Source organism: Apus apus, chromosome 24 (genome assembly GCF_020740795.1).
Source record: "Apus apus isolate bApuApu2 chromosome 24, bApuApu2.pri.cur, whole genome shotgun sequence".
Lineage (NCBI taxonomy): Eukaryota > Metazoa > Chordata > Aves > Apodiformes > Apodidae > Apus > Apus apus.
Window position 1 is genome coordinate 429370 of NC_067305.1, and position 27368 is coordinate 456737.

Here is a 27368-nt window from a genome sequence, read left to right on the forward strand (position 1 = left end):
ATTTTTGTTTTTAATAGCACAGGCTGGGACATTCTTATTTTTGCATGACCAATCTGAGTTAACTACAAACAAACTCGACTCAGAACTATAAGTAACTTGGAACTATGCTGTGTCTGGGATGCTATGTGTATCATTGTACCTCGATAAGCTTTATGGAGTTGTAAGACTCTTCAGAATTAGCCAGAGAAACCTCTAATGGGATCCTTCCGATGTGTTCGGAGGTTTTAAAATCTGATTGAATATATGCTTGTGGTATTTTGCATTTCCCACACAGTTCATGTGATATAGATGGTATAACTTTCAAAATGTATAGATGTAGAAACTAAAATATTGACAATGCAAATGTCTGTCTATAAGGTCATAACCTAACATTTTTTAATACTATACTATACTGTACTATACTATTTCTTTATACAATACTATATGACAGTATGGTTCATCTGGCTTATTTTAGAGCTGTGTCTTTGATGAGATAGGACTGGTACTATCTATGTCCATGAAGCATGGGGTTTTTAAGATTTTTTACAATGAAAAATTCTGAACCCAGCAAGAAAGTACCTGAACTTTTATAGTGTCTCAAGTGGTGGTGTAAAATATTGCATTGAATTTAAGCCTGTCTGGTTAGCTTTCATTGTGTTAATTTATTGCAGGTGGATAAGGTTCAGCATTCTTCTACATAATGGGTGGGAGGAATGAAACCAGTGTCATGTATTTCATTCTCCTGGGTTTTCCCACCACTGCTGAACTGCAGCTTCTCCTCTTCTCTGCTTTACTTCTGGCTTACTTATTAACCATGTTGGAAAACTTCCTTATCATTCTCATTATCCGAACTAACCTCAGCCTGCAGAAACCCATGTATTTCTTCCTGGGAAATCTGTCTTTCTTAGAGATCTGGTATGTTTCTGTCATTGAGCCAAAGATGCTCATAGATCTCCTCTCTCAAGACAAACATATCTCATTCCAGGGGTGCATGACACAGTTGTATTTCTTTGTGACTTTTGTTTGTACTGAGTATATTCTGTTAGCTGTTATGGCCTATGATCGCTTCTTGGCCATATGCAAACCTCTCCGATACCCGCTCATCATGAATCGACAGCTCTGTGTTCAGCTGACAGCCAGCTGCTGGGTGTGTGGTTTGATCACTTCTTCCATCAAGCTGAGCTTTATAGCCTCGCTCTCATTTTGTGACATATACAAAATCAATCACTATTTCTGTGATATTTCACCCCTACTTAATATCTCCTGCAGTGATTCCTCTTTGGCTGAGCTAGTGGACTTCATCTTAGCTCTGATGGTCATCATGGTGCCTCTGTGTACTGTGGTCACTTCTTACATTTTCATCATTTTCACGGTGTTGAAGATTCCTTCCTCTCAGGGGAGGCAAAAGGCCTTTTCTACCTGCAGCTCCCACTTGACTGTAGTGATATTGTTCTACTCCACCACTCTTTTCACTTATGCCCACCCAAAGGTCATGTATACCTATAGTTCTAACAAGCTGGTATCAGTCTTGTACACAGTAGTCGTGCCACTTCTGAATCCTCTCATATATTGTCTTAGAAACAAAGAAGTCAGGTTTGCCCTGAGGAAGACCTTTATTTGCACAAGACACACCTAAAATATCAACCAAAGGCTCCTGGAGAAGGGGCTTTACTTACGAAGATCAATTGGCAGTGCTGATGAATTGAAGTCAGAAAGTCCAGACCTTAATCCACACCAAAGCGAAACTCTCCTTTTCATGCACCCAGTAACCACATTTATTGAAGTAGACCTTGTTAAATCTAAGTTTGATCAATGTGTATATTGCTGCTTAGCGCTGGGAGGGGTTTTTTGCTTGTGTGTTTTCCCCATATGGTTCTATGTTGTGTACCTTTCTTCAAAGTCTTCAGCTGAATGGCTGCTCCATTTTCAAAAAAGAAGGTTTGGCAATGCTAAAACTGAACACCAGATTTTGTTTGTACTAGATAGATTACTAGGTCCAGAAAACATTGGATAGGATTGCAAAAGGCACATAAAATGCAGATATCAACATCTGGTTTGTTTCTTTTATTGTCCCTGGCAAGAAATAAGGAGTGGGAAGGGATGAGTCATGTTAACTTTCTTAGACACCTGTTTTAGGATAAAACGGAACATCCTCTGAAGGAGACATCTTTCCTAATGTTGCAGTAGGGGGAGTATAATATAAGTAGTTCCTGCTGTGGTGTCACTTGGACTCAAGTCTCTCACTCACAACAGAACTCTGGTACCCTAAATAACCTTACTGTATCCAAGGCATATGAAAGAATTCACTCCAAGAAGTTCAGACACAGCTGACAGGATAGATCAAAGTTTCCTTTAAGCTGCATGAGGCTTGGATCCAGCAGTATTCCAGCAGGACCTTAAACTCCAAATCACAGACTACAGTCCAAGTCTTCTTATTGAATATGAAGGAGTCTAAAGACACAGCTGATGCATCTGAATTAAATACTAACTATCTGTGAGAAAATCTGATTATCAGTCAGAAGCCTCTGAGGGTCAAAAGGTGCCTCTAAAATCTACATCATCCTTAGAATATCACAGTGATTTAAAATGTTTAATACTCTGTAACAAACAACTAATAATAAAAAAGATTAGAATCTACCAGCTGAGCGAACATCAATATGTGAGTATATTAAATGGAGGTTTGAGTTTATAATTCAGACCATAGTTTCTGACATTCCATGCTCTGGACTAGCAGACTGCCTTTTCAGATTTTGGGGTTAATGGAACATCTAATTTCCAAGGAGAAAACCTTAAGGCACTTGCTGGAAGAACTTGTTCCGTGTATACTGTTGCCGTGTACTAGATGAAGAGCTACAGACATAGTTAGATAAATAAGCATGGATTCCTCAAAAAAATAATCTAAGTCTAATGAGAAATCTAAGGAAACTACCCTACACTCCTTTACTATTCATGTACACGTATTATCACCCCCAAACGTACTTGTTCTATGTCTTTAACACATACCTTTAATGTACGGATGTTATGAATCATTCTCCAAAGGTGCCTGTTTCTCTCATAGATTTTAAAGACAGCCTGTAATGCCTAGATCAGGCTTACACGTTAGTTGTGGTTTAACCCCAGCAGGCAGCTAAGCCCCAAACACCCACTTGCTCACTCTCCCCGTCAGTGGGATGTAGGAGAGAATTAGAAGAGTGAAAGTGAGAAAATTTGTGGGCAGGCAGATGTCCAAACATCCCAAGGAAAGCAGGGTTCTAGGATGCATAACGGTTGCTTGGCAAGACAACACCCTAATTCCAACAACACTTCTTCTTTCCCTCAGCTTTTGTTGCTAAGCATGAAGTCATATGGTATGGAATATCCCACTGGTCAGTTGGATTCAGCTGTTCCAGATGTTTCTCCTCCCAACTTCCTGCCCAGCCCCAGACTTCTCACTGCAGCAGTGGTGTGAGAAACAGAAAAGGCCCTAACACTGTGCAAGTGCTGTTCAGCAATAACTAAAACATCCCTGTGTTATCAACACTGTTTGCATCACAAAACCAAAACATATCTCCAGTCAAGGTACTATGAATAAAATTAATTGTATGACAGCCAATATCAGTACAGTGTCACTTTATTCTTCTTACTATATATTAAATATTTATACACCATTAATAATCTAACCTATTTCTCCTCTCATTTCAGTTTTTTGTATATAAAGTGAAAGCATTTCAGTCCTCCATTGGGTTCCAGTGAAATATTAAATTTTTCAAGGTATATAGCTCATCTGAGACAGTCATTTGGCTACATAGGTTGACAGGTTTTAAAGCATTGATCTTTGAACTAGATTTGAAGGGGAAAGGGGAGAAAATCAGACTTGCCAGAGACAAACTTGGGGGTGGCATATCAAAGTTGTGAGACAGTGTGCTAGAGAGGTCCTTTGGTCTGCAATCCCAGTGGAGGTGGGAGATGGAGAGCCATGCAGCAGCAAAGACACAAGGGTTATTGAAGAGCTAGAAACCACAAAAGCACCTAAGAATGATCAGGTAGCAATTCGGCCTTCTTCCCTCAGAAAAGAGACAGGATCAGAAGTCCAACTCATGTGCATCTACATCAATGCATGCAGAATGGGCACCACACAGGAAAAGCTGTGATTTAGTTGCTGTGATGGAACCATGGTGGGATGAGTCACACTGGAGTGATGTAATGGCTGGCTACAACCTCTTAAGAAAAAATAGGCAAGGCAGGAGAGGTGGTGGTATGTTAGGGAGTGTTTTGATTGTCTAGAGCTTAATGATGGTGATGATAGCGTTGAGATTCTAACGGGTAAGAATCAGGGGCCAGGCCAATAAGACAGATCTCATGGTGGGAGTCTGTTACAGACAAGCCAGTCAGGATGAAGTGGCAGATGAAATATTCTATAAGCAGCTAGGAGAAGTCTCATGATCGCTAGTCCTTGTTCTCATGGGGAACTTCAACTTTCTACATGTCTGCTGGAAATATAATACTCTAATGAGTGGAAGCAGTCTAGAAAGTTACTGGATTTTTTGGAAGATAACTTCCTGACAGAGCTGGTGAAGGAGTCAATGAGGGAACGTGCCCCACTGGACTTGTTGCTTGTGAACAGAGAAGGACTTGTGGATGATGTGGAGGTTGGAGACTGTCTTAGGCACAGTGATCATGAAAAGTTTTTGATTCCTAGAGAAATAAGGATGGGGGTCAGCAGAACGGCCACCTTGGACTTCTGGCAAGCAGACTTTGACCTGGTTAGGAGACTGGTTGACAGAGTCCTTTGGGAGGCAGTCCTGAAGAGAAAAGAAGCCCAGGAAGGCTGGACACTCTTTAAGAAGGAAATCTTAAAGGCACAGGAGCTGACTTTCTCTATCTGCTGGAAGACAAGCCAGTGGGGAAGAAGACAATCTTGGGTGAACAGAGTTGTGGTGAATGGAGTTAAATCCAGCTGGCAGCTGGTCACAGGCGGTGTTCCCCAGAGTGAGTGTGGGGGCCAGTTCTCTTTAATATCTGTATCAGTGATCTGGGGGAAGGGATCGAGTGCACCCTCAGCCAGTTTGCAGATGATACTAAGTTGGGAGGGAGTGTTGGTGTGTCCGAGGGCTGGAAGGCTCTACAGCAGGATCTGGACAGGCTGGATCCATGGACCGAGGCAGCTGTATGAGGTTCAACAAGGCCAAATGCTGGGTCCTGCCCTTGGGTCACAACAACCCCAGGCAACACTACAGGCTTGGGGAAGAGTGGCTGGAGAGCTGCTTGACAGAAAAACACCTGGGAGTATTGATCAACAGCAGCTGAATATGAGCCAGCATATGCCCAGTTGGTCAAGAAGGCAAATGGCATCCTGGTTTGTATCAGCCATAGTGTGGCCAGCAGGACTAAGGAAGTGATCACTCCCTTATACACAGCACTAGCTAGGCTGCATCTTGAATACTGTGTTCAGTCTTGGGCCCCTCACCACAAGGACATTGAGGGGCTGGAGCGTGTCCAGAGAAGGGCAACAAAGCTGGTGAAGAATCTGGACAACAAGTCTTATGAGGAGCAGCTGAGAGAACTTGGGTTATTTAGTCTGAAGGAGGCTGAAGAGAAACTTTCTTGCTCTCTACATCTGAAAGGAGATTGTAGTAAGGTGGGGCCTGGTCTCTTCTCCCAAGTAACAGGTAATAGAACAAGAGGAAATGGCCTCAGGTTGCATCAGGGGAGGTTTAAGTTGAATATTAGGGAAAAGTGCTTTACTGAAAGGGTTGTCAGGCACTGGAACAGGCTGCACAGGGAAGTGGTGGCATTACTTTCCCTGGACGGATTCAAAAGATGTGGTGCTGAGGGACAATGGTTTAGTGGTGGACTTAGCAGTGCTGGGTTAAGAGTTGGACTCAATGATCCTAAAGTTCTTTTCCAACCAAAACAATTATATTATACCACGATTCTATAAAGGTGATTGCTTTAAAATTATGTCAAGAAAACTCTTCAAATACATGGTGAAGAGGATTATCATCCGATTGTTAAGGTTTTTTATATCCACTAATAAAGATGCAGTTAGAAAACCAGAATCAAACAATTAATTACCTATTCAACAGAGGTCCCTAAGTGTTCCTAGAGACAGAGAGAACACAGACAAGTATTATACAAATTTCTGAGAATGTAAGTTCTCTCTTGGATCTAAAAGTTTGCTTCTGGAAGCTTTCCCAATGAACTCTTTTGTAAATTTAAGGTTAGGTGTCTTCAGAGTACTGTAAATAAATCGCCTTCCATAAGTCATATAAATAAGACTAGAAGACCAATCTTAGTTCTTGAGAACCTTACCATCTCTCTTCCTCTTGCTGTCTGCTGCTGGGATGATGAGTGTCTCTGATGAGAATGTATGCAGAAGTAAAATAGGCTGTTTGTAGAAAATATTGATCTATAATGAGTAATAAAATTTAGAAGGCTTCTATATCAAAAAAGTAAAAAACTATTTCATGTATATTTATTTAAAACCACCCTCCAAAATGAAGATAATTTAATATAGTTTCCTATAACTTAACTTGATGCTCTTGTGCTCTTTGCTTTCAACAAGAAAATTAGCTTGTTGAAAAATAACAGCATGACCCAGAGTGTCTGAGATACACACACGAGTTGTGAGGTGCTTTTTTCTTCCTGGAGTCAGTGCTGGAGTCCAAGTCAGTTTTCCTTTAGAGGCTGGACCCTCATTTTTAGCCATCTGAGTCACATCTCTAGATTTTAGGAGATGAGTACCCTCTGACTCCCAGTAAGAGAAGAGAGCACATTAATGAAAACTTGTTTTTGTTTAGGGAAGGGAAGCACATTGGTTGGGAAAAATGCAATGATGTCTGTTCTTACTTTGGTATTCTGCAAAGAAGCATAATCTAATGGCTAATTGTGTTTTGATTAGGTCCAGAGTGTTTTGCTTCTTGGAAAGAAATCTAAAAGGGGCAGGAAGAGCTCAAATTAAGAAAAAGTGAAAAAAGTAGGGCTAGAAAATGCACAAGTAGTAGCATTACACTTTATTGTTTGGGTTCTCAGTTTCTGTTCTTTTGCAGGAAAAGACAAATGGCACAAGGGAAAAATCTCATTTGAGGTTCAGATATTGGCTGTGAAGATCTAAGACTCTGGAAGCTGAATCCCTTGTGTTTTTATGCACACCTATAAATACATATACGCAACAGACTAGGGAGAACGCCCTTACAACCAGAGAGATGAAAGCTCAGTGATCTATTGATTACCAAGAGACTATTGAAACATCAGTTGATTAGAAAAAAAGCTCGATGTTTCTGGGAATGTGTTCCAGAAACCTGAATTCCAAACCACATCTGGCTTTTATTGTGATATTACAAGGTATGTATGTGTATTGTGGTTAGTGATGTCTGAACTTTACTTTGGTAAGTTTAGTGATAAAACTGGATTAAAAATAGTTGTGTCTTTATTTTGGTTTCATAGACCTTAAATAATGCTTATGAAAACAGTTAATTCTTCTGGAGTCACATAACAGAATTACCTTGGTTGGAAAAGACCTTCAAGATCACTAAGTCTGCATTAGTCATCCTACACTTCCTGGTTGATTAACAAAGAGACATACAATTCCAGAGACGACTTCAGATCTCAAGTGAATCAAAAATCTTCCTAAAGTGCCCCTCTCACAGGCATCTCCAGCAGCTTCTTTCTTTGCTTAGATTTCTGCTAGCCTGTTTCAAAAAGTAGTTTACTTAAAGCATCAGTAATTGTTATTTCAGCAAAACAATTTTTAATGGGATATAGGATACCTTCCATTGGAAAGATGTTTACACATAAAAACAGAATAAAAATAAATATTTTAAAATAAGGACTACTAGATCAGACAAGATTGCACATCAATCAAATGGTTGACCATACTGACATACATTTTTTGATGTTTTCTTTTCTATTGTTGGGGATAAAGGTACCTTTTTTATTTTTTATTCTCATTTTTTTGCTAGCTTGATTCCTTTTCTAATGAAGATAGATATCTCCAAGGGACTGTTTTCCCCCTATGATTTAAACAGGTATGGTAGGACTAGAAGAATTACCCTCTGGATGCCTCTATTTCTCTTTTGATTTTTGAGGATGCTTTGACAATAGAAAAAGCTCTAGACAATAGGCTTAGACAGGATGCTTAACCTTGATTATCTAAACTTAAGTTCACTGTACACAGAAATCTAGGGAAACTTGAGAAAGTATTTGAGGAGCAAGGTTACGCAAAGAGAAGTTCTTTCTCCAAATTTATTTCCTTTCCTAAGACACATGAATAAAAATAGAACAAAGAAGTAAATAGGGCTTCTGAGGAAACCAGAGCTGAGGGTACATTTCAAGGGTTATAAAGAGGTGCCTGAAGTAATGTGTTAAAAACTAATTAAGTGTTTTAAATTGATTAGGTACACAAGGATTATGATAATGTATCTGATGGAAATGACAACAGAGCAAACAAGATGCCAGTAACTGGATGGAGCTTTATATAACTCAGCTTTATACACCTATGTCCACCTTTATATATACGAAATATTTAGCTGGATTTCCCTTTATGTCAATGGAGAGAAACAAAAAATCCTAGAACATGATTTATACCTTCTATGATAAATATTCTGAAGTGGGAGTGTTGATTTCTAGCCACTGACTTTAAAGGTAATCTAAATTATTAGTACAAATGTAGGCATCAACCCACTGTATATACTCATGCCTAGGTAAGATGACACCTAATTTATGAAAATGACTAAATACCAGATTATCACAAAAAGAAGTGTTCTTTTTTAAATAAGAAGCTTTAAAAAAAAAAATTATCCACACTTTTTTTCATGCATTTCTTGAATCACATATTTTTAAAATAGTTCTGCATAAACGGAAGAAACATATTAATTTGTGGTTTTTTTTGTTAAGGGGAAAGCAGTCTTTTCTGGGTTAGCTGTAATCTTAGGGAGAGATTTTTTCTGCCCAGTTACATTTGAAATAGTTATTTAGACTAAATTTCAAATGAAATGCCTGTTTCTTTGTTGATTGTAAAGTAGACTTTAAAAAGTCTGCATGCAAAGTAAGCATTGCTGCATGCAAAGTATTCTTTATACCAAAAAGAATATTGGTTCTCTTTGGGTATTTGGTTCTTCTGTACATAAATATATTAGAAAAATCTACAGATATGATATGATACATTAATCTACTTTCCATTGTTTTCCATCCATCTCTCTATTTTTCATATTTCTTACGTTTCATATCTTTTTGTTTATATTATTCCTCTAATTGCTTCTCTAGGGAAATGTCCAATGTCCACTCCATCCTAACTTTTTATTTGAATGTCATTTGAAAAGAAACATGGAAAACAACACCAAGGTAACAGAGTTCATTTTGGTTGGGTTCAAATCTCATCCAGGATTGCAACTCCTCCTCTCTGTTCTCTTCTCAGCAATGTATGTTGTCACTGTGGTGGGAAATGCCTGCATGATCCTCATAATTAGAATGGACTCCAAGCTGCACACTCCCATGTACTTTTTCCTAGAGAACTTGTCCATTCTGGACATCTGCTATTCCTCTGTCATCACTCCCAAAGCAGCACTGACATTCTTACAGGGCAGAAGAATAATTTCCTACAATGGTTGTGCATCTCAAATGTTCTTTTTCTCTCTTTTTGGTACAACAGAAGCCTTTTTCCTTGCTGTCATGGCTTATGATCGCTTTACTGCTATCTGCAATCCACTGCTGTACCAAATTATTATGAAAAAAAGACTTTGTGTTCTCCTGGTGCTGGGCTCTTATCTCTCAGGCTGCATCAACTGCACTATCCAGACAGGCTTTACATTCAGTTTGTCCTTTTGTGGGCGCAAAGAAATAAACCACTTCTTCTGTGATGTTCCTGCAGTGATGCATGCTGCCTGCTCAGACACACTTGTCAATGAAATAGTCATGCTGTCTGTATGTGGATCAATCATCGTGGGCACTGCCTCAGTAGTTTTTCTCTCCTATGGTTATATAATCCTCACTATTGTCCAAATGCCTTCAGCTGAGAGCAGACACAAGGCTTTCTCCACTTGCTCTTCTCACATGCTAGCTGTCAGCTTGTTCTTTGGGACTGTTTTCTTCATGTATGCTCAGCCTGGATCCACACCTTCAGCTGACAAAAGCAACACCATCTCTATCCTCTATACTATTGTTATTCCCATGCTAAACCCTTTCATCTATACCCTCCGAAACAAAGAGGTAAAAGAGTCTCTGAAAAAACAGTTTAAAAGGGAAGGCTTTTTTTAGTACGTTTACTGAGGATGAGAATGACCACAGTGTCCAATTCACTACAGATGGATATTTAGAAGGTAAAACATCTGGGCTTGCTTTCCAGAGCCTTTTGTGATTGCACATGATCAGTGTCTTAGATGAAGGCAAGGGGTATAAAAGAAGTCTAGGAAAATAAGATCAGATAAGGGTGTGGATTCATTTAGCCAGTTTAGACTTTTACAAAGAGCTGTAATATAGAGTCCTTTAATAACCATTCAAAAGGCACAAGTGTTTTAAAGCCATAATTGATCCCACTGTGTATTAGACATCTAAAATAGAACATAAAATACAGACTCTGGCAGTGCCTAATTTCTATGCATTGAAACATAGTCAGCTCAGGTGGACACATTCTCACTGTAAATATCCAAAGATAAATTAGATGAATCAAGAGGGAAATGAATTATCTATTTGTCTGGGTTTTGTAATTTTTAAACTATTGTTTCTGAATTTTATTCACTTCTCTTAGAAGTGGAACCACTGAAATTTGGGTTCCAACCATCAAGCACTGATGGGCAATTGAAATATTGTGTCAGAAGAGCTCTCTGACTAAATAATACTAATAAAAAGTATTACATTGCTGAATTATTTTTCCATGTGTGTGTTCATTCTTGCATAAGGGCTTGTAACAGGACCAGAGCTCTTTCTCTGTAATAGATAAGCTTGTAACAACACATTAGGACTCTTTTCATAGTTAATGGAGAGAGAGTGTTTCTCTTAAGAGTCGGTCACTTCCATCATCAAATGTATCTGGAAACAGTTGTTAGACTCTACAGAACTTTTTTTCTTCAAATATGAAGACATAAACCTCATAATGCAGACCCAAAATTTATTTCAAAACACTCTTATAGACCCTAGATAGAAGTTTCATTGAAAAATTAAAGCTCAGATATTACTCTAGAGATTGCCAAGGCCAGGCTAGGCACGGGATTAATCTTGTCTTTAGACAGCACTCCAGTGCAAACGCATTACAGCACAATGCCTGGATGTGGCACCATGCTTCTTGATTGAGAATAGGAAAGGTACTTCTTCTCCACAGATGGCATGTTGTCCTGCTTTGAGCCAGGATGAAGCCAATTTTCCTTTTACTGATTTTTTTTTCTCCTTCAGTAAACTCTTTTAACTAGCAGCAAGTGTTCCACCTAGTGAACTGATAACACCGGAATGTTTTTGTTACTAGGACTCCAAGGTCATGTCTTTGCCTTGCTGCATCAGGCACTACTGGGAGATCTATGAGCCCCCTGTAGAGGGTGAATTAGACAGCCAGCAAAATTGGCCAGAGATATTCCATCCCATATATCTAGCTAAGCTCAGAGATTACAGAAGACAACTTCCTTCCTGCTTCTTCTTCCCTTCTCTCCCATCCATGACTGGTGTCCAGAGAGGACTCCATCTATCCGTCCATCCCCATTGATCCCCAGGCCCATGCATCGCTGTCCCTCATCACTCCCCTCAGCTCCTATCTGCTCTGCCCTTTCTCTGGCAGCTCTGGAACATTTTGGGGCTGCTCACAGCTCAGGAGATGCTGGGGGAGCTGCTGGGGATGGGTGGAGGCAAGAGGGTTTTGCACATTCCTGAACACATTTGTATATCTTGTACATATCTTCTTTTATAATTATTGTTTAATTATAGCTGTCTAGTTTAGTTTTCAATCCAGAGAGTCTCTCTCCCTCATTCTTTCTCTCCTTCTCTACCTGGGAACCTACCTACTCTTTGCTCTGCCTGTCTGTCGCTGGCACTGCCCCCTCAAACATCATAATCTTTCATTGCTTCACGTGTCACGGTTTGACTCAGGATCGGCAATTGAACGAGTGACAACAATGCTCTTGATCCCCTCCCGCTCCCACCTAGGTAGGGTGGGTTAACTAACCCAGGTTAGGGTTAAGTTGAACATCAGTTATAAAAGTGCCCTGGCAGCAAAGCAGCTAAACTGTACTCTGGTCTGTATATACAGTATCATGGCCACTAAATCAAGGGAAGTGTTTATTGCCCTCAACTTACCATTTATTAGACTGCACCTATTTTGAGCAAGAGGTTGTACACTTCAGCTCTCCTGAGGTCCCATCCAGCATAAATTATGCTATGAATCTACAGCAGGTAAGCATAGAATTCACAGAGAATCACAGAATCATTTGAGTTGGAAGGAGACCTCTAGAGATCATCTAGTCCAAAGCCCCTGCTAAAGCAGGATCCCCTAGAGCACATTCCACAGGACTGCATCCAGGCGGGTCTGGACAGGTTCCATAACCCCACTGGGCAGCCTGGTCCAGTGCTTTGTCACGCTCACTGTAAAGAAGTCTTCCTTCATGTTTAAATAGAACTTCTGTCTTCCAGTTTATACTCATTGCCCCTTGTCTTATTGCTGGGCACTACTTAGAAGAGCCTGACTCCATCCACCCTTTAGATACTTAGCAGCATTAATAAGGTCTCCCCTCAGCCTGCTCTTCTCCAGGATAAGGAGTCCCAGCTCTCTCATCAGGGAGATGCTCCAATCCCCCAGTCATCTTTGTTCACTCCCCTGGACTCTCTCCAGCAGTTCTCTGTCTCTTTTGAACTGGGGAGCCCAGCACTGAACACAGTTCTCCAGATGTGGCCTCACCAGGGCAGAATAAAGGGGGAGGATGACCTCCCTCGACCTACTAGCCACACTCTTCCTTATGGATCACAAGATACCATTGGCCTTCTTGGCCACAAGGGCACAGTCATGGCTCATTGTTAACTTATTGTCTACTAGGACTTCCAGATTCTTCTCCTCAGAACTGCTTTCCAGCAGATCAGCCCATAAGCTATACTGGTGCATGCAGTTGTTCCACCCCAGGTGCAGGACCTTACATTTGCTCTTGTTAAATCTCATTAAGTTCCTCTTTGCCGAGCTCTCCAGCCTGTCTAGGTCACGCTGGATAGCAGCACAGTGCTCTGGTGCTTCAGCCTGCCCTCCCAGTTTGGTACCATCAGCAAACTTGCTGAGGATACATTCTGTTCCCTCAGGTCACTGATGAATGTGTTAAACAAGACCAGACCCCAGTCTGGCTACAGGTCTCCAGCTTCACCCTGCACCATTGATGACAACCTTCTGACCTCTGTCACTCAGCCAGCTCTCCATGTACCTTACTGTTCACTCATCCAACCCACAGATCCTGAGTTTCTTAATAAGGATATTATAGGAGATAGTGTCAAAAGCCTTGCTGAAGTCAAGGTAGATGACATCTGCTCCTCTCCCCTCATCCAGCCAACCAGTTATGACATCATAGAAGGCCAACAGATTGGTCAATATGATTTACTCTTGGTAAATCCATGTTGACCACTTCCAATAACTTTCTGTTCTTCCATGTTTAGAGATGACATCCAGAACAATTCGCTCCATCACCTTCCCAGGGACAGAGGTGAGACCAACCAGCCTGTAGTTTCCTGGGTCCTCCATCTTGCCCTTTTTGAAGACTGGAGTGATACTGGCCTTCCTCCTATTCCCCATGACCTTTCAAAGATGATGGAGAGTGGGCCAGCAATAATATCTGCCAGATCTCTCAGCACTTGAGGGTGCATCTCATCAAGGGTCCATGGATGTCCAGTTTGACCAAGTGGTCTCTAACCCAGTCCTCCTCTACTGAGGGAAAGTCTTCCCCTCTCCAGACCTTTCCCCTTACCTCCAGGGTCTGAGATCCATGAAGGACAGCTTTAGCCTATACGTATTGACATTTTAGGTGTCCCAGAGCATCATACCTGGCTTCCTGTGCCCACTAAGGAAAAGTATAACTTAACATACGTTTTGTGCAGAAGTGCCAAACACACTAAGACACACAAAATATTACTGTATGCCCTTGCTTAGACGTCCTGCTTGCTCCTTTAGTATATACCAGGCAGTTTCTCTTCTAAAGTCACTGAATACAGCCCACAGATTCTAAGAAGTAGTCAATCTCATTGCAATGTACCTGCTCAGAACAAATAAAGGAAATTCTAGATTACTAGGTCATGTAACTATATAAACAGATGAGTTAAATCCTGTAAGTATAAACTAGTGTTTTCTCCTTAGCACATATTTTGTATGGATCTGATTTGTTTATTAGTTCTCAAAGTAAAGGCTCTGGTTCTGCAGCTGCGGTCTAGTTGAAAAAATGAGAGCAATGTCATTGACCACAGGAGGAATGCTTTTTTTAGCTCTCATGTTGGAGAATGAGGAGCAACTCAACACATGGAACTCAAATTGGTCCCTAAAGAGGGAGAGGTTTATTTTTCCTATGCACATAAGAGGAAAGAGGGCTCTCATAGCCTTCTCTAATTCTTGGTCTCTAACTTCCATAGAAAACTATTTCTATTTGGTTTATATGCAATTTTTTTTTCTGCGCAAATTCCTATTTTCATGCTTTGAAATACATTTTTCCAATGACATTTCTTTTCATCAACTAGCATCAAGAAAAAAAAAAAAAAACAACCAGACCTGTATGTTCATCTTCATCCTTTACTCTCAAGTAAGTAGTGTTTTGTGTTTTAGCAATTAAGTTAATGTACATTTATTCTAGAAATAGCTTTTCCCAGTGCCTGTTCTTCCTTTCTCCTTTCCTTACCTCCTTCCCACTTTTTATTTTTTGACATTTTTATCATCTGCCTTCTTTCCTTTCCTCCTTATTCCTCAGAGTTAGGTACTATGAGATTAATTTTCCCATACCTCCATCAGTAAAAGCAGCAATACAATTCACTTTGAATACAATTCACCTGAATTATTTAAAAGCCTACTTTATGTGCTTCATACTATAGAGAGGGAATAATCTGTAGAACTCCTTCACTAAATTCCGTATGTATCTTCGGATCGGTGGAACTCCTCTTACAAGTAAAGTTTATCCATCTTGAAGTTTTCTGCACATGAGATTTTCCCTGCCTATGGCTTACAACAGAGAAGGTTGTTATCAAGTGTTTTTTAATACAGTAGGCAAAGTTTTGCCTAAATAAGGGATGGAGTTAGACCTTCTGATTCCAAATTGAACTAATCTGACAAGAATTCCTTGTCATTTTTTATCACATTTCCTTAAAATGTCTTTAATTAAGAAGTAAAAAAAAAAAAAAAAAAAATTACATTGCATAAGAAATATCACACATAAATATTTTAATTCTAGAATATACACACCTACACATACACATATCCACATTCACATCCAAAGTATGAAATACTTTTGCTTTTATTTCACTTCACAGCTATGCATACAGATAGACAGGGAGATGGAGGAACAGTACAATCTTAAAGTGGACAATTAAGAAGTCATGGGAACAGTCTTCACATCATGGAAATAATGCAGATATGTTCCATCTGCACTCTGTTAGTACAGTATATCCTTTTCTGCCTGCCCAAGTCTGACATTAGAAGCATATATTTGTGGGTCTGTGTGCTGGGTGGGGAACTGGCTGACAGACCCTACCCAGAAGGTGATAGGAACACATAACCCAGGAGCACAGTTCAGACTGGGATCCACTTGGCTGGAGAGCAGCCGTGTGGAAAGAGACCTGGGGGTCTTGGTGGATAATAGTCTCAACATGGGTGAACAGTGCACTGCAGGGCAAAGAAAGCCAACAGGATGCCGGGCTGCATCAACAAGGGCATCTCCAACAGAGATCAAGAAGTCATCATCCTGCTCTACTCAGCACTTGTCAGATAAAACCTGAAATATCACGTTCAGTTTTGGTCCCTGCTCTACAAAAAGGATGGGACAGGCTGGAGAGGGTCCAGAGGGCCACAAGGATGATCAGAGGACTGGAAGACCTACCATATGAGGAGAGGCTTAAAAAACTGGGTTTGTTCAGCCTTGAGAAAAGAAGGCTTAGGGAAGACCTTATTATCATGTTCCAGTACTAAAGTGTGGCTACAAAGAAGATGGAGATTCCGTATTTACAAGGAGTCACATGGAGAAGACAAGGGGTCATGGGTACAAGTTGCTCCTGGGGAGATTCCGATTGGACACAAGATGTAAATTTTTCACCATGAGGACAGTCAAACATTGGAATAGTCTCCCAAGAGAAGTGGTAGATTCCCCCCATTGGACAGCTGTAAGTCTTAGCTTGACAGGGTGCTGAGCCATCTCATATAAACTACAGTATTACCTAAAAAGGTTGGACGAGATGATCCTTGAGGTCCCTTCCAACCTGACATTCTATGATTCTATGATGATTTTATGATTCTATATCTAACACATATTTAGAAAGAAAGATTATTATTAGTTAGACAGTGTTGATATGTAGGTATAAACATAGATTAATGGATAGCTATGTGTGTGTGTGCTCTCATAGCACATTTGTGAAAGGGATTAACTTTGCAGTTTACTACAAATATATCATAATGGATACATGTAAGATTTAACAAGCTATATGAATGGGAAAAAGTGAGTTTGTGCATTTATGGTGGTTGTGTCAAATAATAGGATTTCTGTCACCTCTCTTAAACCAGAAGATAGATCAGATTAATTATAGCTCATCTTAGTGGCTCAATAAATGTCTTTTGCAGGTTATCCAAGAAATCTGCACAGGGCCTGTAAGTTTCTCATACCCTTGAGTTTCTACATCATTCAGAAGCAAGAGCTGAAAGATGGATGGCATGCTCTTCATCATCCCTTGTGTTAGCAAAAACCTATTTTTAGGCAATCCCTGCTATCTCACTTCTTAATCAGACCTGGCAACAGAAGCAGAATTCAGGTACTTAAACACAGGCATCTCTGGTGCAATTTTAGACCTGTGGTACTCTGCATGATGCTCAGTCATACTCTGGAAGGATACAGATCTTCTGCAGGTCCTGTGTTATATCTGCCAACTCCAGGTCTGTCTGTAAGATATTGCTGGCAGCTAAAATTGCTCCACATAGGTGCCTGAATTTCATTTGTTGGAACAAGTAATTCCAAATGCCATCTCAAAACATGTGAAAGCAAAGAAAGTCAACATGGATTCACCAAGGGGAAACCCTGCTTGACCAATCTGATAGCCTTCCATGACATTGTGACTGGGAGGGACATCAGCAGATGTCATCTACATTGACTTCAGCAAGGCTTGACACTGTCTCCCATAGCATCCTCATTAGGAAATTCAGGGAGTGAGGGCTAGATTAGTGGACAGTGAGGTAGGTGGGTGGAGAGCTGGTGTGTGACAGAACGTGACAGAACTCAGAGGGTTGTGATCAATGGAGCAGGGTCAAGTTGGAGGCCTGTAGCCAGTGGTGTCCCCAGGGGACAATATCTGGTCCAGTCTTCTTCAACATATTAATCAATGACCTGGATGAGGGGACAGAGTGTGACCTCAGTGAGTTCACTGGTGACACCAAACTGGGAGGGGTGGTGACAGTCCAGAGGGCTGTGCTGCCATCCAGTGTGACCTGGACAGGCTGGAGAGCTGGGAAGAGAGGAACCTCATGAGGTTTGACAAGGGCAAGTGTAGGGTCCTGCACCTGGGGAGGAAGAACCCCAGGCACCAATATAGGTTAGGGGTGGACCTGCTGGAAAGCAGTTCTGAGGAGAAGGATCTGGGGGTCCTGGTGGATAGTAAATGATCCATGAGCCAGCAGTGTGCCCTTGTGGCCACAAAGATCAATGGAATCCTGGGGTGCATAAGGAAGAGTGTGGCCAGTAGGTTGAGAGAGGTCACTCTCCCCCTCTACTCTGCCCTGGTGAGGCCACATGTGGAGAACTGGCCAGTTCTGGCCTCCACAGTTCAAGAGAGACAGAGAACTACTGGAGAGTCCAGGGGAGGGCAACAAAAATGATTTGGGGATTGGAGCATCTCCCTGATGAGGAAAGGCTGAGAGAGCTGGGACTCTTTATCCTGGAGAAGAGGAGGCTGAGGGGAGACCTTATCAATGCCTAAAAGTATCTAAAGGGTGGGTGCAAGGACCATGGAGCCAGACTCTCTTCAGTAGTTCCCAGTGACAGACAAGGGGCAAGAGGCACAAGCTGGAACATGGGAAGTTCCATTTAAATATGAAGAAAAACTTTTTTACTGTGAAGGTGATGGAGCCCTGGGACAGGCTGCCCAGGGGGGTCATGGAATCTACTTCTCTGGAGATGTTCAGGACCCACCTGGATGCAGTCCTGTTGAATGTGCTCTAGGGGATCCTGCTGTAGCAGGGGCTTTGGACTAGTGGTCCCTTTCAAGTCTGACAATTCTTGTGATTCTGTGAATATTGCCACGAGTGTCTAAAGTGGAGTAACTTGCATGCAATGCTAGTTGTCTAAACTCTGATTATACTACAGAATAAAGTGCCAGTGTAATCCATATAAATAACAGTGTCCACAAATATTTCATACATTCCTAACTAGAAACCTTTATATGGCCAGATGAATACCTTTTTTGAGTAATTTTCCCCACCCTGTAGATGTCACTCCAGAAGGTTCTGAATGTCTTGGTTTCTGTGTCCTAAGTTTATGCTCTGTGTGAATGACTACAGCATGCAAAAGACTTCAAATATGTCCATGAACTCATATATGAACAATGAAGTTGGGATTCAAGAGCCTAAACACAGCCAAAGCATATGAGATGTCCTAGAATTTCACAAATCCCTGCCAGATATGACACAGAAACTAGGGAAATTTCATAATCTGCTAGACTGAGAGCTGGAAGGCCAGGATAGTTATAGTGTCTCCAAACACGCTTATGTTTAGGTACCTGAATCACTAATACACAATTTAGACACCCACAGTGTGATTAATTCCACACCATTTACTTAGAAGAGGTTATTTGCATATCTGAATATCTTCTCTAGTCAAAGGAGAAAGACTAGCACTTGTAGAAGGAGGCATCATTAATTCTATTGTGCTTTATGAGCTATTGTAACTTTTTTAACAGTTTGTGACTCTCCATTAACTTTTGTATTCACTACATAAACATGTTACTCATGAGGAGATCCACCTACCATGTTGCAGCAGAGAACAGTTTATAACAATAGCCGGTTAAGTTCTGGATAAGAAGAGACATGGAGGTTGAGTGAAAAACCCATGTAAACCAATAGAGTATGGAAGAAATAAATATCATAAGTATTGTACCTTTTTGTGTATCCAACACATTTCAGGTCACGCTGTGCTAGTATCATGAGATATTTGAGATCTGGATCAGAAATGTAACTCAGTTGTGTAGATATGATCCTAATTGTATTTACAAAGATGGTCCTAGAGAAATCCTGTAGTCTACTTTAGAAAGTCCCCCTTGTGCCTCAATAGTACTTTGTGAAGTTGCTGTGTTGTTGCCACTGGTTGGCTTTTTTCACTATTAATTACTAATTTCATCTCCTTTTTCTCTCTCTTTTTTTTTTCTTTTTTTTTTTTTTTTTTCCCCTCAATCCAGACAGCTCTAATTACAAACCCAGATTTTCAAGTCATGGTCTTTGCATACAAGCTAGCTTGAGTGGATGCTCAAACAGTTGCTCCATCTGCTTCTCCTGCAAAGTCTGTAGCAGCCTCTGTGTGATTCTCGGCATGACTTCAGATAACCGGACCCATGTAGTCGAATTCATTCTGGTTGGTTTTCCAGGTAAACAGGAAATCAAGCTTCTGGTACTTTTGATGTTCTTCCTGGCTTATGTGCTGACAGTAACAGAAAATGCAATGATTGTTGTGCTTGTTTGGACAAATCTTCAGCTTCACAAGCCAATGTATGTTTTCCTCGGCAATCTTTCCTTTCTGGAGATTGGGTACATCTCTGTCACAGTTCCTAAAGTGCTTGCAAGCTTGGTGACAAACAGACAAGGCATTTCCTTCACTGGCTGCATGGCCCAGCTATTCTTCTTCCTGGCACTGGCCTGTAGTGAGTGCACTCTCTTGGCTGTCATGGCCTATGATCGCTATGTGGCCATCTGCAACCCACTGCGTTACCCAATCATCATGGATCACACTCTTTGCACCCGTCTGGCCGTTGGCTCCTGGATCAGTGGCTTCCTGATTTCCACAGTGAAGGTTTATTTCATTTCACATCAGGAGTACTGTGGGCCCAACATCATCCACCACTTCTTTTGTGATGTCTCTGCCTTACTGAAGCTAGCCTGTACCAACACCTCAGTAGCTGAGCTTATAGATTTCTTACTGGCCCTGCTAATCCTTCTTGTACCACTGGTTGTGATTATAGTCTCCTATGTGTGCATCATCTCTTCTGTCTTGGGCATCCCCTCAGCCAATGGATGTCACAAGGCCTTCTCTACCTGTGCCTCCCATCTTTTAGTTGTCATGGTGTTCTATACAGCCTCCCTGTTTATCTATGCCAGGCCTCAGTCTATTGATTCCTTCAGCTCCTACAAACTGGTTTCTGTGCTGTACACTGTCCTGACACCCCTCATCAACCCAGTTATCTATTGCTTTAGGAACCAGGAATTCAAAATTGCTCTTAGGAAAACAATACACCGGAGGGACAATTGCTCCTAGAAATTTCATCCAGAGTTTTTCTTATTTATTTAGGTGTCTTCTTCAGGTCATAATAAATTTACCTATTGTTCACTTCTAGGATTTGGGATATTTAGGTGATCCTGAAGAAAAACAGGAGAGTTCAGAGGAATGTGCACCTCTTCCCACGAAGAAAGCAAGAGGTCAGATGAATAGAGCCTATCAACAGGGCAAAATTATATTGAGAAGACTTGTGGGTCTCAGAACCTGCTCCCAGTTTCTCTGCTGCCTAGCCCCATATGAGCCTTAATTAGTCTCAAAACCCTAGCCATGTCTAAGATCTTTTAGCTGGCAATAACTCTTTCTCTATCCCCACTACAGATACTCTATTTAGCAGAACTACTTTTGAGAAGCACTTTAGGATAACCTACACCTTCCTCAATCCACTGTCTATGTTCTACTGTAGCTGTTGGTCTTCTTTTTGTAAGGCTGCACTGGTTTTTGAATTGCCCATGTGGATACAATACCCCTTGTTTTTTTGCAAAGGTGCTTTCCAGACAATAGGTCTCCATAAATTATTGGTGATGGGGGTTATCCTCCCCAGTGTCAGAGTTTAACACTTTCCGACCATCTTCTTTTAGATACTCCTTAGAAGGACAGTTTAATGTCTTATTTGAAGCTACTTGACGTTACACAGGGTTTTGATTTAGAATCATAGAATCATTAAGGTTGGAAGGGGCCTTAAAGATCACCAAGTTCCAGCCCCCCTGCCATGAGCAGGGAACCACTAGACCAGGTTGCACAAAACCTCATCCAACCTGGCCTTAAAAACCTTCAGGGATGGGGCATTAACAACCCCCCTGGGCAACCCATTCCAGTTCCTCACCACCCATGTTGTGAAGAATTTATTCTCCCCTCTCTCAGTTTAAAACCATTACCCCTTGTCCTATCACTATCTTCTCTGACTAAAAGCCCCTCCCCAGCTTTCCTGTAGGCCCCCTTCAAGTCCTGAAAGGCTGCTATAAGGTCTCCTTGGTGCCTTCTCTTCTCTAGGCTGAACAGCCCCAATTTTCTTAGCCTGTCCTCATAACAGAGCTGCTCCAGGCCTTTGATCATCTTGGTGGCCCTTCTCTGGACCCTCTCTAATAGGTCTGTATCTTTCTTTTGCTGAGGGCACCAGAACTGTACACAGTATTCCAGGTGTGGCCTCACCAGAGCAGAGTAGAGGGGCAGAATCACCTCCCTGGCCCTGCTGGCCACACTTCTTCTGATGCAGCCCAGGATTCAGTTGGTTCTCTTGGCTCCAGTGCTCACTGATGACTCATGTCCAGCTTCTCATCAACTACCACCCCCAAGTCCTTCTCCTCAGGGCTGCTCTCCAGCCATTCTCCCTCCAGCCTGGATTTATGCCTGGGGTTGCACCAACCCAAGTGCAGGACCTTGCACTTGGCCTTGTTGAACTTCATGAGGTTGGCACTGGCCCACCTCTCCAGCCTGTGAAGGTCCCTCTGGAGGGCATCCCTTCCCTCTTGGGTGTCAACCACGCCACACAGCTTGGTATCATCAGCAAATTTGCTGTCACACAGCACTGTTCTTAAACCATAATAGAAGTACAAACAGCACATAGTACAGAGCAGCCTTTAGAATAATCAGTTGAATCACATTGTATACATGAATTTTATTACTGTTTTCTATAACATGCTCACTGCTACAATGCTGGTCATCCACAGTCAACAAGAGGAAACACATGGGTTGAAACCATCTCAAGCCTATTGCTCTTTTGGAAGTTTAAAAGTCCAACTGTTAAGCTAGTACTGCCAAGTCCACTACTAAACCATGTCTCCAGGTACTATATCTAAATGTCTTTTCAATATCTCCAGCGATGGTGACTCAACCACTTCCCTGGGCAGCCTGTAGAACCCTTTCAGTGATGGTACCTGAAAACCCTTTCAGTCACGAAAGTTTTCCTAATACCCAAACTAAACCTCCCACGGTGCAGCTTGAGGACATTTGTTCTTGTCCTATCATTCATTACTTGGGAGAGGACCAACCTCACCTCATTCTAACCTCCTTTCAGGTAGTTGTAGAGAGTGAGCAGGTCTCCCCTCAGCCTCCTTTTCTCCAGACTAAACAACCCCAGTTCCCTCAGACGTTCCTCATAGCACTTGTTCTCAAGATCCTTCTCTAGTTTCCTTGCCATTTTTTGCATATGTTCCAGCACCTCAATGTCCTTCTGGAGGTGAGACGCCCAGAACTGAACATCAGATTTGAGGTGTGGCCTCAACAAGTACAGGTGGACAAACAAGTCCCTAGTCCAGCTGGCCACACTATTGCTGATACAAGCCAGGATTCTGTTAGAAAGAAAGGTGGTTCCACTCTGCTCTAGCAAGACCCCACCTGGAATAGTGTGTCCAGTTCTGGAGTCCGCAACATAAGAAGTATGTGGATTTGCTGGATTGAGTACAGAAGAGTGCAATGAAGATGATAAAAGGGCTGGAGCACCTCTCATATGAAGACAAGTAGAGAGATTTGGGGTTGTTCAGCCTGGAGAAGAGAATGCTCTGAGGACACCTCAGAGCACTTTCCAGTGCCCAAAGAGGGTACAAGAAATCTGGAGAGGGACTTTTAAAAGGGCTTGTAGTGATAGTATGAGGGGTAATGGTTTTAAACTGAAAGAGAGGAGATTTAGATTAGATTTTAGGAAGAAATTCTTTACTGTGAGGGAGGTGAAACACTGGAACAGGTTGCCCAGATAAACTGTGGATGTTCCATCCCTGGAAGTGTTCAAGGCCAGGTGGGATGGGACTTGAAGCAACCTGGTCTAGTGGAAGGTGTCTCTGCCCATGGCAAAGGGGGTGTGGAATAAGATTATTTTTTTAGGTCTCTTTCAACCCAAACCATTCAATGATTCTGTGATCTTTACTGGCATTCACAGATACATCTGATAGGGTATTTGATCTCACCATCAGCAGTGTTCATTCAAGAATCCTGGCCCTATCCCCAGCTTTGAAAATTTCTTTCCATGTTTTAGGCCTCTTGTCACAGATCTTGAAAAAAAGACACATGCTTCAGTCTCTTCAAAACAATTTTCCAGCCCAACCAGGGCCTGATCTCTGGAAAGTGTTATGTTCCTGTGAACTGTGTACAACAGAAATAAAAGGCATTTGTCTTTCTTAGGGAAGGACTAAGGCAGGACTGAGAAACACACAGGACTGAGAAACCCCTTTGAGGAACGTCCAGTACCCTCAACCTTCCCTGACATAGACAGGGTTATTTTACTTAGACTCTCACCCTTCCAGCATCTAAATGGGGTTTTTTCATCAATCAGTGTGTGAGCTGAGTACTTAAGCTTCACTCAGTTTTGGCAGAGGTCCACTGAATATTGTCAGTGAAGCTTAGGCACCAATTCATGCCGTACTCGTGTAGACTTTACAGTAACTGTGATTAAAAGCTCACTCATTTCCATTTATAGCAGTAATTTGTAAGGCCTAGTCTTGACACTTAACTCAGGAAGCTACTTTAGAAGATAATTGGTATCAGGATCATGGTGTGGTCATTGGAGAGAAGTTGTCATTTTTAGAAGCTGATTCTTTCCTTCATAAAAAATTTGAATTTTTGCTTGTGTTTCTACCCACCCACCCTCACCCCACCCTGGCCAAGTCAATTCCATTATCTCAGACCTTTTTATGCTAGTCCAGAAAAATTAAGCAATGACAACATAAAGATGGATTTGTGTCCTGGTTGAAAGCATTATAAGGATAACATTGGTTTTGCAAAAAATATTTTCATATTTTAATAATTACATGCTTTCCAAGTTTTCAAGGTTTTATTAGAAAATGAAAACTGCCCAAAAACTAGTTTCAATTGAAAATAAAACCAAATTTAATAGTTGCTTTTTTATATATATTTATTATTCTGTTGTTCATTTCTGCTCTTTCTGACTGCTCCTCTGTTCAATTTTTAAGTTTTCAAATGTTTTGGCTAGGTTTTTTTTCTGAAAGTTTTTAAATGTTACATTAAATAATAATAAAAAAAATCCAACCAAATAACAAAGGGAGGATTAATTTCCTTTCTCTTGATGTTTTAGACTTGGATGTCTAAGTCTAAGCTTGTTTTATGGGCTTCATTGATATCCAATGGATGATCTGGATGTCCCAGGTTTCCTGTCTTTGTATAAGATACATGTAGAAGAAATGTTCTATTACTAGCAGTATGGAAATGTTTTGTTCTGTTGCCATGTATTTCTTCTTTACGTGCTAGCTGTAGAAATTATACATACATACATATATATATAAACTTCCTAAACTTCTGTGGTAGTAATCTTCCTTCTCATGTTGCTGCTGTTTTGTCCTGCACTTTGGTCACATCAACCCCATGCAAAGCTGCAGGCTTGGAGATGAGTGGTTGGAAACCTCCCATGGTAGAGAAGGATCTGGGGGTGCTGGTTGACAGCCAACTTGGCATGAGCCAGCATGTGCCCAGGTGGCCAAGAAGGCCACCAGCATCCTGGCCTGTATCAGGAATGGTGTGGCCAGCAGGAGCAGAGAGGTGATCATGCCCCTGTGCTCAGCACTGGTGAGGCTGCACCTCGAGTGCTCTGTGCAGTTCTGGGCCCCTCACTACTGGAAGGATGTAGAGTTGCTGGAACATGTCCAGAGGAGCTACCAAGCTGGTGAAAGGTCTGGAGAACAAATCCTATGAGGAGAGGCTGAGGGAACTGGAATTGTTTAGTTTGAGGAAGAGGAGGCTGAGGGGAGACCTCATTGCACTCTGCAACTGCCTGAAAGGAGGTTGTAGGGAGGTGGGTGTTGGGCTTTTTTCTCAAGTGAATAATGACAGGATGAGAGGAAATGGCCTGAAACTGCGCCAGGGGAGGGTTAGTCTGGATATTAGAAAGAATTTCTTTACCAAAAGAAGGCCTGGACACTGGAACTGGCTGCCCAAGGAGGTGGTGGAGTCACCATCCCTGGAAGTGTTTAAAAGAAATATACATATAGTGCTTAGGGACATGATTTAAGCACTGAACAGGTAGAGTAGCATATGGTGGATTTAGGTTATGGTTGGACTTGATGATCTTCAAGGTCCCTTCCAACCTGGATGATTCTATGATTCTTTGTGCTGTTACTTTGGCCTTGACAAAATAATTGGTGCTGTGTGCCAGTTATATTTATCTGTTTCTCCTCAAGCCTGCTGTGTTTCTCCTGTATCCCCAGTCTCTCTAAAACTCCTCTTTTGCTTATGACTCTTCAAGAAAAGACTCTTTCCTGTAACTGACAAAATACCCAATGCTGGTTAGCAGAGAGGTAGTGCCCAAGACACTGCCTAACATTGCTATTCAGTCATAGACCATTTCTATTACTGGATGCTTCACACAGTTGTACAGCTTCTTTTGCCTTGGCTCAGCTGAATGCTTCCTACTCACCTGCATAGCCTATGATCCCTACCTGGCCATTTGCAATCCACTGCATTACACCACCATTATGGATCACAGAGCATGTTTATGGCTTGTGCTGGGGTGCTGACTGGTTGGCTCCCTGTCTCGAATGGAATGGACGGCAGACAAGGTGTATCTGCAGCAATCAAGATTTATTGCATACAATGTTGGGGTCTTAACAATTCAGGATGTAAGGCACAAGTATAGCAAAATATAGGGAAATTGGGAGATCTGAACAAAAGTGCAGTTTGGATGCAAAGGATATATAAGCAGTGTATTTTGCTACTAACAGTTAAATCAAACAACAAAGGTTAACCACTAAAATGCTGGCAACATACTTATTATCAAATTCTATACTAGGCCTAGAACACTAATTATCAATTTTAAAGGATTCTACAGTCTTAAACTTAATGATGAAGATTACTTAACATTTAGTTTGCTAATAAAAACAGTGAAAGAGTTGATGTTTCTCACCCTTGCCAGGCCACAGCTGGTGTCCTTGGGTGGATCGTAATTCTGGAGAATCGGTCTCTCTGGCAGGCGTCCCTGCTGGAGGACAGAAGGTCCAGCAACCTCCTGGAAAAGAGCACAGGAGTGTTCCCGATCAAAAACAGCACCAGGCTTTTATAGAATAAAGTGGATTGACTGCTGTCATTTAACTATTTTGCCATACCTCCCACATCTTTTTTTTGGAGAAAAAAAGGAAAACAGTAGAAAAAAAACACTAAGGCCTTGTTCTCACCAAGAAAACTCTTTTGTTTTTCTCTCTGTTCCTACTTTATCTCTGTTTTGGGCCTAGTTGTGGCTGGGCTGAGCTCCATGTTCTTCAACACCGGAGAGCAGCTGGTGTTATGAACATCAGCTTGGCCTCTGTTTGTACCTTTCAAGGTTGCTACCAGAGTGTGTGAGGCCTTTTCCCTTCTCATGGGAACCTTTCCACTTCAGGCCTGAGCCTGCAAAACTGAGAGAAAAAAAGTAGTTGAATCATGGAGGGAAACTGAGGCAGGCATATTGAGAGATGGAGCATCTTGCTACACTCCCTTACTCCCTCTCACTGCCTTAATCTTCCACCTGCTTTTCTGTGGTTCAACACCATCAACTACTTCTGTGACTTACCACCTTTACTAGAGCTGTTGTGCCAAGATGTCTTTGAAATTGAAGTAATCAAATTTGTGGTGGGCACAATAGTCTTAATGAGCTCTTTCAGACTCACCATGATCTTCTACAGCTTCATTGTGTCCACCATCTTGCACATACCTGCAGCTGAAAGACGCAACAAAGCCTTCTCCATCTTGTGCCTCCCATCTGACCATTGTCACCATCTTCTATGGCACCACCATTTCTGTGTACATTTGCACCAAGACCAT

General features: G+C 41.6%; 3 protein-coding genes across 4 annotated transcripts; all 3 read left to right on the plus strand.

Moving 5' to 3' along the window:
* Nucleotides 1–679: 679 nt before the first annotated feature.
* LOC127394149 (olfactory receptor 6Y1-like) lies at nucleotides 680–1615 on the plus strand. Its single transcript, XM_051639958.1, has one exon. The coding sequence runs from the start codon at nucleotides 680–682 to the stop codon at nucleotides 1613–1615; it is 936 nt and encodes a 311-aa protein (XP_051495918.1).
* Nucleotides 1616–9276: 7661 nt separating this feature from the next.
* LOC127394016 (olfactory receptor 12-like) lies at nucleotides 9277–12525 on the plus strand. Of its 2 annotated transcripts, XM_051639703.1 has the most exons (2): nucleotides 9283–10172; nucleotides 12504–12525. In XM_051639703.1, the coding sequence occupies exons 1-2, from the start codon at nucleotides 9283–9285 to the stop codon at nucleotides 12523–12525; spliced, it is 912 nt and encodes a 303-aa protein (XP_051495663.1). The 2 variants fall into 2 exon arrangements, with proteins under 2 accessions (XP_051495664.1, XP_051495663.1); XM_051639704.1 differs by lacking the exon at nucleotides 12504–12525 and having other exon boundaries at nucleotides 9277–10212.
* A 7145-nt stretch (nucleotides 12526–19670) lies between these two features.
* Nucleotides 19671–20609, plus strand: LOC127394150 (olfactory receptor 6-like). The gene has a single exon (XM_051639959.1). The coding sequence runs from the start codon at nucleotides 19671–19673 to the stop codon at nucleotides 20607–20609; it is 939 nt and encodes a 312-aa protein (XP_051495919.1).
* Nucleotides 20610–27368: the final 6759 nt, after the last annotated feature.